The sequence below is a fragment of the Saccopteryx bilineata genome, chromosome 7 (genome assembly GCF_036850765.1).
Source record: "Saccopteryx bilineata isolate mSacBil1 chromosome 7, mSacBil1_pri_phased_curated, whole genome shotgun sequence".
Classification (NCBI taxonomy): domain Eukaryota; kingdom Metazoa; phylum Chordata; class Mammalia; order Chiroptera; family Emballonuridae; genus Saccopteryx; species Saccopteryx bilineata.
The window spans coordinates 113,791,260-113,803,599 of record NC_089496.1 but is presented as its reverse complement, the minus strand read 5'-3'; the positions used below and the strand labels follow the sequence as shown (position 1 = coordinate 113,803,599).

The following is a 12,340-nucleotide window of genomic DNA, read 5'->3' as shown; positions in this document are numbered from 1 at the left end:
ACAGGAGAAGCGCCCATCTGCTTCTCCACCCCTCCCCCTCTCCTTCCTCTCTGTCTCTCTCTTCCCCTCCGGCAGTGATGCCCCGGAGGGGCAAAGCATCGCCCACTGGTGGGCAGAGCGTCGCCCCCTGGTGGGCGTGCCAGGTGGATCCCGGTTGGGTGCATGCGGGAGTCTGTCTGTCTCTTCCCGTTTCCAGCTTCAGAAAAATACAAAAAAAAAAAAAAAAAAGAAAAGTAGAAACAAAAAAGGAGGGGCATTGCAGGACTGGGTGGAAAAGGTGAAGGGATTAAGTAAAAAAAACACAAATAAGGTAAACCTCATTGACACAAAAAATAGCAGGGTGATTACCAGAGAGAAAGGGGGTGAGGGAGACAGAAAAAGTTACAGGGTGGATAAATGGTGATGGGAGACTTGACTTGGGGTGGTTAACACAATACAATATACAGATAATGTATTATGGAATTGTATATCTGAAACCTAAATAATTTTATTAATCAATGTCACCACAATAAATTCAATTAAAAAGTAATAAAAAAAGAAAAAGAAACAGGAAAAAAGCTAACATAACAACAAATGAACCACAAAATAAGCAGAATAAAAGAAATAATAAAGAATGGAACAAAAATCAATAAAATAGAACACAGGAAAAAAATAAAGCAATCAATGAAACAAAAAACTGGTTTTCTTTCTTTTTTTTTGAGAGAGTATCAATGAAATTGATATATCTTTAGTCGAGCTGATCAGGAAAAAGTAAGACAGAAATTACAAATATCAAGAATTAAAGGGATGATACCACTTTAGATTCAATAAATCTTAAAAGGATAATAAGAAATACCATGAACAACTTTATGCCAATAAATTTGACAGCTTAGGTTAAATAGAAAAATTGCTTGAAAGACACAGACTGCCAAAGATCACTCAAAAAGAAATAGATAACCAAAATAACCTATATCTATTAAATTTGTAAATAAAAACTTCCCCCTTGCCCCCCACATAAAAAAAAGGTCTGGAGAGATGGTCTCACTGGTGAATATCACAAAACTGAAGCGAATGGAACACTTCACAACTCATCCTACAAGGCCAGCATCACTCTCACTCCAAAAGTGGCAGATTAACACTTGCTCTTACCTAATTTGAGTGTGCTGATTTCAAATCTGACATTAGTTTTTCTCTGTAAGCTACAGTTTTTGCAATTCAAGATTTTAAGTTTTTATCTTATAACATTTTCAACATTTAGTTTAACATAATGAAGTAGAATATCTTCTTGGGCATCATCTTTGTGAAAATATAATAATTTATAATTTATATAATGCAGTAAATACACTAATACACTAAAAGATATGATTGCATCAGAATTTGTCTACAATTTTGAAATAGAACATATTAAAACACTTATTTTAATCATAAAATTTGTGCAAAACTTTTTTTTTTTTTACATAGGCAGAGGTAGACATAGACAGACAGGAACGGAGAGAGAGATGAGAAGCATTAATCATTAGTTTCCGTTGCGTGTTGCAACTTCTTAGTTGTTCATTGATTGCTTTCTCATATGTGCCTTGACTGCGGGCCTTCAGCAGACTGAGTAACCTCTTGCTCAAGCAGCGACCTTGAGTCCAAGATAGTGAGATTTTTTGCTCAAACCAGATGAGCCCGCGCTCAAGCCGGTGACCTCAGGGTCTCGAACCTGGGTCCTTCCGCATCCCAGTCCAACGCTCTATCCACTGTGCCACCACCTGGTCAGGCTGAGCAAAACTTATTTAAATTTTATTCAGGCAAAAATTTGCATTTGTAGCTCTTGCGTTTGTGTACTTGTTGAGGGCAATCTCGTTTGATGCTCCAGCAATAGTCTGCTCATCACTAACAGATTTTCAGGAAACTTATCAAGGTGACTGTTCAGGAAGTGAATCTTAATGCTCATGTTACATCCAATGTCACAGAAAGCCAACAGCATCTGTTGAACCAGAAGTTCATAGTTTTCTGCTTTTTTGTTGCCAAGGAAGTTCTTTGTAACTGCCACAAAAGACTGCCATGCTGCTTTCTCCTCCTTATTCATCTTCCTGGAAAATTCTTTGTCACGTATGAGGGTTTGAATTTGAGGTCCATCGAATACACCTGCTTTTATCTTCTCAAAAGACAAGGCAGGAAAAGCAGAAATAATATGTGAAAGCATTTACTTTCTCTATTCAAAGCCTGAACAAACTGCTTCATTAAGCCAAATTTGATGTGAAGTGGGGGAAAAATGATCCTGTCTTGATTAATTACAGCTTCATTCACAATATTTTGCATCCCTACTTCAAGAGCTTCACGTTTCGGCCACTCCTTCTGTGTCCAGTGTTTCTCCCGAGCTCGGCTGTCCCACAAACACAGAAAGCAAGGATACTTTGTGGAACCTCTGTTGTCCTAGCAGGAAATTTACCATTTTAAGATCCACACAAATGATCCAGTTATGCTCCTTATACTTCAGAAAGTCGAGGACAATTTTTATGTCATAATCTTCTCGCAGATGAGTTGAATAACCAATTGGAATTGCTGAAAATAGGCAATATATGCACATGTCACAAATGATGAAATATTACACCTTTGACATTGAAGTGTGTAACAGCCACATATATAACAGAAGGTGTCAGGACTATTCTTACATTTACGCCTACTCAAAGAAGCCATGATTCAATCTTAAAACAAAATAAGAGAGTGTTTTTATCAAATAATAATTTTTTACATTTAAAAACAACTACAATTGGCCCTGGCTGGTTGGCTCAGTGGTAGAGCATCGGCCTGGCGTGCAGGAGTCCCGGGTTCGATTCCCGGCCAGGGCACACAGGAGAAGCACCCATCTGCTTCTCCACCCCTCCCCCTCTCCTTCCTCTCTGTCTCTCTCTTCCCCTCCCGCAGCCAAGGCTCCATTGGAGCAAAGTTTGCCCAGGCACTGAGGATGGCTCTGTGGCCTCTGCCTCAGGTGCTAGAATGGCTCTGATTGCGGCAGAGCGATGCCCCAAGATGGGCAGAGTATCGCCCCTGGTGGGCATACCGGGTGGGTCCCGGTCGGGCGCAATGCGGGAGTCTGTCTGACTGCCTCCCCGTTTCCAACTTCAAAAAAAAACAAACAAAACAAAAAAAAACAACTAAAATTATGTAAAAGTGATGTTTGTAAAACATTAATTGCCTTATGGTTATGTTCAATCCAAGAGTTGTTGCCCTTTAACTCTAATTTAAAAACCAATGCATGCCATTAACTGTAACAAAAAGAAATTAAAATTGCATAAAAGCTAGAGCATGCACCAAAAAACGGATTTCAGATTTGGAATCAGCGATACAGAAACATATAGTAACAGTTTTAAAACCTCATACAACAGAAAATGAAAAAAAATTGTTCCCCAGTGTTATTTTTAAAAAGAAAGCTACAGACCATATTTCTTGTGAATATACATGCAGATGTTCTAAACAAATTGATGGATTATAAAATCCAATCATGTCTATAAAGCATAACACGTCACGGCCAAGTGTGGTTTATACCAGGAACGCAAGTCGACTTAATATGTGAAAATTAGTTGGTGTAATTCACCATAGCATGACTTTTAAAGACAAACCATGTGATCATTTTAGAAGATGCAGAAAACCATTTGACAAAATCTAACCTTATTCCTGAAGAAGCTCTCAGCAAACTCAGAATACAAGAGAAGTCCTGCTCTTTGCAAGAAATTACATGTCTGCTGAGGTCTCACCTCCCACAGCCCCTGCCCTGGTCAGATTTGGGGAAGAAAAAACCAGGCACCAGAGGGAGACTCCTTCATCCCTCCTCCTGACTGACACCCGGATCTCAGAGGGCAGAGGGCCTGTCCCCCGATACCTAATTGTTTTGTTTCAAATTAACTGATTCCTTTGAGCTGAACTCTGTAGTGAATTGATGTCCTTGTTAATTGGGATTTTTCTCACTATCCTCATGAGGACACCGTGGAGAATCCCTGTGCCCCACTCCCCGTGGGGCCAAGCAAGGCGCCTCTCCCACAAGGCCGCCAGCCTCCCGCAGCCCCACCTGCCTTCTTTTTAATGACGCCGCAGGGAAGGCACACACCCTCGGCCCAGCTCTTAAAACTTCTCCCATCAAAGTTGACTGGAATCTTCGCAAACTGTACATTTGATTGGGCACCAAGAGGTTTATGAGCATTCCCAATTGCCTGAAACACAAATTTTTCTCTCAGAAACAGAGCTCAGAATAAAAGATGCTCCCTGGGGTGAAGTGGGTCAGGGAAGAGGCAGAGGATGGGGCACACGGCCCTGGTGTGGGGCAGGAGGAGCTGGGCTAGGCTGGAGATCAGCCCAGCCGAGCAGACCCACCACCGGACCTCAGCTCTGTGCAGGTGGAAACTGCTGCCTAGAGGCTCCTGTCAGGACTCTCAGTGACACACTTCAGGAAAATGATCACAGGCAGAGACCCAGGTGAGCCCAGCACTCCGAGTCCCTCTGGGGTGAGCACGGGAATGTCGTGTCTGCTGATGCAGTCCATCCCCACAATTCTCCTGACCCTTGAGGAATCACTAAACTAGTCCAAAGTCTCAAACATCCTACCCTCAAATCTGGGCTGGAGTCACTCCAGGATGCCCCACAGAGGGCCTCATCTGATGGCTGCTGTCACCAGACAAGAGGTCATGCCAGCGTCATCTCCTCTTGCTCTCACAGTGTTGAGCACGCCCTCCTTACTGAGCACTCCCATCAAGTGCGAGGTGAGCCTGCAGGTTCTCCCTACTTCCTGGCTCCCAGGTGAGGTGTCCATGAGTCCTTTCCACTCACCTTGAGACACCACCAGTAGTGGGTGGGCAGATGGGTATGTGGATGGTGGATGAATGGATGGATGGATGGATGGATGGATGGATGAATGGACAGAGAGATCCTAATCCATCATTTCCCACCAACAAGACCATTCAAGATGTGACAAGACCCAGGGGGCAGAGCAGGACAGTGAACTGAGCATCACCCAGGTCCTCTGCAGGTCTGGTTCCCCTGGGGGCTGCTACCCTCTCTCAGATGTCATCTTTCTCCATAATGGGAGACAGTCCTGCCCCAGGACAGGGGACAATGCTGTGCAGAGGGCTCATGACTTGAGGGGTTTTACTCTTGCAACCTGCAGTAATAGAGACAAGCGCTCTTGCAGCAACATTTTGTTTTCAAAAAGCAGAATGAAAACATGCACATGCTGTTAAATGAGACTTCTCCTGACACCGTTCCATCTGAGATGCTGAGGTGACAGAAACCAGATGCCAAATGAGACAGCAGAAAAATACCCATTTCTAGATGGTGTCAGAGAACCAAGACTGGAGTTGAGCCTGTCACCAGGTGGGGGTGGGTAGAAGTTAAGAGACAGCCAAGGGGAGACTTTGTGCAGACATGGGAGAGTCAGGGTCTGCTGATAATGGTTCCTTTAGCCAAGAGAGCCTGGGAGGAGGGGGCCATGAGTACCCCACTGCCAGGCCCCCTGGTGTAAAACTCACTGTCATGACCAGCAGGCTGGCTCCTGCCCTCCCCTCCACCCTGCCTGACCCCCAATGCCAGAGGCTATTATTATAGCCCCCGAGTAGGAGAGGAAGAAATCAAACAGCCCATAAGTCTCCTGTGGCTACTGGAACAAGTTACCCCACACAGTGGCCTAATGAACACAAATGTATTATCTTATACGTGGGCTAGAATTCCACATGAGGCTACCTAGACTAAATCCAAGTAAGGGGTGGGAGGGTCTTGCTGTGTAGAAACCTGACAGGCACTTCCTCAGCCAAGTGATCAAGGTCAACATCAACAATCACAAGCCATGTCACAGTTTGGACCCCTCACTATGATGTGACAAAAAAGGCACTTTCTCTGTGATCATCTTCTCAAAACCTACCACCTAAGTCTAATTATGACAAAAACATGAGATAAATCCTAATTGAGGGACATTCTACAAAAGATTGCCTGAACTCCTCCAAACTGTCAAGGTCATAGAAAAAGAAAAGTCTGAGAAACTGTCCTAACCAAGGGGAGCCTAAGGAACCACAACAACTAGACGTCATATGGGATTCTGGATGGGGTCCTGGGATGGAAAAAGGACATTGAATAAAAACTAAGGAAATCTAAATAAAGTATAGACTTTAGTTGATCATAATGTACCAATATTGGTTCGTGAATTATAACAAATAGCACTAGGGGAGTCAGGGGATGGAGCTACCTTTGCAAATATTCCATAAATGTAAAACTGTTTAAAAATTATTTTAGGGAAAAAAAAGAAAAGCCTCTGTTCCTCAAAAGCCATCTTAAAGAAATGAGAAAGATGCCTTGCCAGATAGCTCAGCTGGTTAGAGCATCGTCCTGATAAAAAAAGGTTGCAGGTTCAATCCCTAGTCAGGGCATATACAGAAACAGATTGATGTTTCTCTCTTTCCTTTCCTCTGTCTCTAAAATCAACAAATAATTTTTTTAAAGGAACTGAGAAAGAGAAGCTATAGATTGGGAAAAGTTATTTGCATAACATGTTAAAATTACAAAACATTGATTAAAGAAATCATAGATTACCTAAATAGATGGATATACCATGTTTGTGGATGGAAGATTCAATATTGCAAACTGATCTATAGATTCAATACTATTTCAATAAAAATTCCAGCAGAATTTTTGCATAAAAATCACAAGGTCTGTGATCCACTATGAGTTAATTTTGTATAAGGTATGAGCTATAGGTTGAAATCCATTTTTTGCATAGGGGTATTGGATTTGTCTCGCAGTATTTGTTGAAAATTGAGTTGCCTTTTTATCTTTGTCAAAATGATTCATGCGTGGGCCCATTCCTGGATCTCTGTTTTGTTTCATTTATCTCCACAGTTACCCTTTCTCTGACAACCACATCACAGCTTTCAAGATCTTGAAAACAGGTAGTGTCAGTCCTCTGATTTTGTTCTTGTTTTTCAAAATAGTTTTGGCTCTTTAGTTCCTTTAGAGACCAGGGCACATCATACTCAATTTACTCAGATTCAACGATGAAGAGAAAATGTTGACTTAGCCAGAGAAAAAAAACAAAGATAAATATGACCACAGATGTCTCATCAGAAACAATGTAGGTGAGGAAACCTTCTCAGCACTGAAAAAAAAAAAATGCTGTCTATCTAGAATCCTTTATGGGGAAAATATCTTTTAAAACAAAAGCAAAACAAAGGCTCCTGGGTACACAGCAAAGCTGAGAGAGTCCAGCGCTAGCAGACCAGCACGATGTGAGATATTAAAGGACTCCTGCAGGGAGGAAACCCGGTCTACACAGAGCAATAAAGAGCACAGGGCACACGGCAAGTTCATGGATAAATACACAATATAGTCCTCATTATTTAGGTCTGTTTAAAAGATAATGATCAGTACAAACAAAAAGAATAACTGTGTTGTGGGGTCTTTAACATGAGAAAGTAAAATGCATGATGACCAGAGCACAGACGCGGAATGAGAAGGGCTTCCGGCTGTGACGGTCCCTGCGCACCAAGAGGAGAGGTGTCACGTGGGAAGACGACGGGGTGAAAGTATACCCACCCCAAAACACCCCTAAGGAAACGAGGCGCTGAAGGTAATCGTGGGAAAAGGGAGCAGAGGTCCTTCATTAGGAGTGTCTGGGTCTGTTTGAGAGCAGGTTTACAAGTCCTGACGTTACATTATTTATTGTAAATAAATAAATGCCGTGCATGAGAGTGAATAAAATGAAGCGGTGTTCTGGAAGCTTCTGGGCAGCATGCCTGCTCCCAGAACCTCAAGGGTCTCAGGACGGGCTCCCCGCAGTCCGGGCCCCTAGCGGGCAGGCACCGCGCAAAGTGCCACGTGCCCGCCGGGAGGCAGTGGATGGACCCCGCAGTGTCCCGGGGGTGAGCACTAGAGCCCTCCAGACTCGCCGCGGGAGGCGGGGCGAGGCCACCCATGAGTCTGATAAAAGCTACGGATCCAGAGGCCGCGGGGACAGGAGATACGGCGCGTCTAAGTCACAGACCCTCCCGCGCAGACACGCAGAGCCCGGCGAGGCCCCGCACCTTCTGCGACGGTAGAGGAGTCTCGTGGTGACCTCGGTCTTGAGGCAACTGGCCCCTTTCGGGTGTCCCAGTGTCCCTGCCAGGCTGGGCGGCACCAACGGCAGGGCCCCGGCTGCTGGAGCCCGGGCCCGATGCACTGAGCCCTGGACCAAGATCCCGCCCTCTGGGCCGCGGTCCGTATGCAGCGCCGACAGGGCTCAGTCCTCTCCGCAACTGTGCGCCCCCCAGCTCTGAGCTCCGCGCGCAGAGCCCCGGGCAGCCGCCTCCCCGCGGGCTCTCGATCTGCGCGGCCCTGGCGCCAAGGATGAGGGCACTGCGTGGACAGAACCCTCTGAGAGTCGCCAGAGAATTACGCTTGTCCACGCGAACCTCCCTCCGTCCTCAGCGCGACCCCTGGCTGGGCTCCCAGACAGACGCCCAGGGTGAGTGTGAGGCCGGGACCCGAGACTCCAGCTGCTCCGGGCAGGCCCATTCCCCATCGAGATCAGCCCCTCCTTCAGACACCAGCTCCAGAACGTCCCGGCACAAACCGTAGGGCCCCTTATAGGCTCTTGGGGACCGCTTTCCCCCATCCCCAAACGCCATTTTGCCGCTGAGAAAACACGGGATAACTATGTCGGCTGGCGCAAGGCCCCGTCCGCTTGCGGACAGCAAAATCCCTCCCCTCTGCAAACCCCTTGGAGGCTTTGCTCACCCTGGAGAGTTGAAACTCTTCCACCTGGTGGAAGTGGTGTCTCTCCCCAGGCGTGAGGGACCTGGGCAGAGAGCAGCATGAAAACGCAGTTCCCTAGGGGTTAGTATGGATGAGACCAGGGAAGTTTTCCAGGCAAAACGGATCTTTCCTCCTGCTATCTGTGTGCAAGCACCCGGGAGAGGGTCTGTGTAGGTGCACACCTACAGCTGTGCACCTGTGTGTGTGTGCAAGTTCTACTAGTATGTGTGCACTTGTGGAGGGGTGTGCACAAATGCACCTGGGTGTGTGGAGGGGTGTGCACACACACCCCTGGCCATGTACCTGAGTGTGGGAGTAAGTCTCCGTGAGTGTGGAAGTAAGAGGGGTGTTCTGCACATACTGCTGGGTGCAAGCTTCAAGGCCCCTTTGCCAGGCGTTTGTCTAGATCAGGGGTCCCCAAACTTTTTACACAGGGGGCCAGTTCACTATCCCTCAGACCGTTGGAGGGCGGGACTATAAAAAAATACTATGAACAAATCCCTATGCACACTGCACAAATCTTATTTTAAAGTAAAAAAACAAAACGGGAACAAATACAGTATTTAAAATAAAGAACAAGTAAATTTAAATCAACAAACTGACCAGTATTTCAATGGGAGCTTTTGGCTGAGATGGTCCGTGTCCGGTTCCATATTTGTCATTGCTAGCCCTAACTAGTGATACGACGCGCTTCCGGAGCTGTGATGCGTGTGTGCCCTGTTACCAAAAGTAGTACTGTACGTGAGCAACACCGCACTTTGCTCCTCTCACTGACCACCAATGAAAGAGGTGCCCCTTCCGGAAGTGCGGAGGGGCCAGATAAATGGCCTCAGGGGGCCGTAGTTTGGGGACCGCTGGTCTAGATAACTGCACATTGGACTGAGAGGTGGGAGAAAGCAGGTAAGTACCATAGCACTTTGAGATCCTTCAAGAGGTTACATGCACCCCACAGCTGTCAGGACCCAGCCCCCTGCTCAGGGAAGCAGAGGGCCAGGTCCAACACACGTCACACCTGTGTTTCTCTGCTGTGCCAGGGTGCTCAGAAGTGACCTCCCCTTCAGGGAGGGCCATGAGCAACTCAACTCAGACCTTAGTGACAGAGTTCATCTTGCTGGGTTTCCCAGAGTTGCACCACCTCCGAGGGCTGCTGTTCAGGACATTCCTTGCCATCTATGTGATGACCGTCCTGGAGAACCTGGTCATCATGGTGACCATTCGAGCCAGCTGTCAACTGCACACACCCATGTACTTCTTCCTGGCCAACCTGTCGGTTCTGGAGATCCTCTACACATCAGTCACTGTCCCAAAGCTGCTGGCTGACCTCCTGGCACAGGCCAGGACCATCTCCTTCTCCGGCTGCCTCACCCAGCTGTTCCTTTTCCACTCGCTCGGCTCCTCCGAGTGCTTCCTCCTGGCCACCATGGCCTGTGACCGCTACCTGGCCATCTGTCACCCTCTGCACTACCTGGCCATCATGGACTCAAGGCTCTGTCTGTACCTGGCCATGGGTGCCTGGATGGATGGCTTCTTGGCCTGCTTTGTGTCCATGGCTCTCATCTTCCGCCTCAGGTTCTGTGGCCCCAACGTCCTCAACCACTTCTTCTGTGACATCTCACCGCTCCTGCAGCTGTCCTACTCTGACATCAACACCATTGGAGTGCTGGACTTCGTGGCAGCCCTGGCTCTGCTCCGGACCTCCCTGCTGGTGACCATGATCTCCTATGCCCACATCTTGGCCACAGTGCTGAGGATCCCAGGAAGGGCCAGCAGCCGGAAGGCCTTCTCCACCTGTGCCTCCCACCTGGTGGTGGTGACCATCTTCTACACCACCACGATCTTCATGTATGCCCAGCCTCATGCCGTCAGCCCCTTCAACCTCAGCAAGCTGGTGTCTGTGTTGTACTCAGTGGTGACCCCACTGCTCAACCCCATCATCTACTGTCTGCGGAACCACGATATCAGAGAGGCCCTGGTCAAACTCCTCCCGGCCTTCAGGCCCTCCTGAGCACCAGCTGCAGGAGGAAGAACTTCAAATCCCTCTTCTCCCACCTACCCACAGCCTTACCCCAGACAGCTGGCCAGTTCTTTTTTCCCTGCCTCACCCTGAGACGGAGTGACCAGAGCACAGTGCAAGCTGTGGAAATGCCATGTCCTCCAGCCACATCTCCAGAGAGTACCAGCACCCCAGCAGGGGACAGCTCCTTAGCCACGGGGAAGCTCAGTCCCCAACTCACAAGAAGGTCACCCTCCACCATTATGACCTGACCACCTGGAATCTGGCCAGCTTCTGTGGCAGCCAGCCCCTGTGGCTCTCCCAGCCCCTGCATGCTCCACCCCTGAGCCCAGCTGGGTGGTGTCCTCAGACCCTGTGACCAACCTGTCGGTTGGATGGTGGACTAAGGGTCCTGGGAAATCCAGGCAGCACCATCAGCCACACACTTACCATCCTTCCCAGAAAGAAGAATGTCATTTTGTTTTAAACTTGATGGATCTAGTGAATACCCATACCTGACTTTTCTGCCTTTCTTTCTTCTCTGTGACTTGGGGACAGAATTTGGGTTAATCCAGCATTTTCCTCTCATTGGGTCATCATGTTGGTGGGGTGAGGGCCTGTCCCTTGATTTGGCTGACCACAGCCCCATGTAATATGCTGTGTCTATGTTCTTGGAGATCGCACACACTGTCCACAGTGTAACACTCTGCTTTGTGTGTGACAGTTTTAAATTCATGTTTAGTGCCTGGCCAGGTGGTGGCGCAGTGGATGGAGCATCGGACTGGGACGCAGAGGACCCAGGTTCAAAACCCCAAGGTCGCCAGCTTGAGCGCGGGATCATAGACATTACCCCATGGTCCATGGCTTGAGCCCAAAGGTCGCTGGCTTGAAGCCCAAGGTCGCTGGCTTGAGCCCTAGGTTGCTGGCTTGAGCAAGGGGTCACTCTCTCTGCTGTAGCCCCCACCCCCCATCAAGGCACATATGAGAAAACAATCAGTGAACAACTAAGGAGCTACAACAAAGAATTGATGCTTCTCATCTCTCTCCTTTCCTGTCTGTCTGTCCCTCTCTCTGTCGCTGTCACAACAAATTTTTTAAATAAATTCATGTAAGTGACTTTGCAATGTCAATCTTCTCTTTCTTGCTATTGATATTTTGCTTTATATCTTTTGAGGTTGTCATTAGGTGCATGAATTTAGAATTCTTTGATCATCTTGGTAGATGATCATTAAGAAGTGTTACATTGTCTCCAGTAATGCTTTCTGCATTAATCCATAAGTTTTGTACCCTGCTTTGATGGTAATATGGCTACATCAGCACCCTTTCCATTAGTACCATTTACATGAGGTACATTTTTTTCTGCATCTGTTGTTAATTCATTGCCTCTTGGCTTCTAACCTTCTACTGTCAGTTCTGTAACAGTGGAGCTGAATTCTACAAACTGTGTTTCTGCTTTGCCAGCTGCTACCTGTCCCAGTTGAGAAGTCAGCTCTTTTACTCTTTTTTAGAAAACTGGGTTTCTTCCATTTCTGAAAGTTTTTAAGATTTTCTTGTGTTTGGCTTCCAGGGTCTCTTCTCCTTTGTACCTGTCATGCCTGGAGTCTGCAG

The 12,340-nt window shown here is 47.1% G+C and overlaps 1 protein-coding gene across 1 annotated transcript; it reads left to right on the top strand.

Annotated features, from left to right (window-relative positions):
* The first annotated feature begins 9,808 nt into the window (after window positions 1-9,808).
* Window positions 9,809-10,913, top strand: LOC136311074 (olfactory receptor 226-like). Its single transcript, XM_066240234.1, has one exon. It carries the CDS (start codon window positions 9,809-9,811, stop codon window positions 10,742-10,744), a length of 936 nt encoding a protein of 311 aa, XP_066096331.1. The 3' UTR covers window positions 10,745-10,913.
* Window positions 10,914-12,340: the final 1,427 nt, after the last annotated feature.

Bases quoted from the DNA above. Each gene is read 5' to 3' on its own strand.
- LOC136311074 (XM_066240234.1), top strand. From the start codon at position 9,809: ATGAGCAACTCAACTCAGACCTTAGTGACAGAGTTCATCTTGCTGGGT.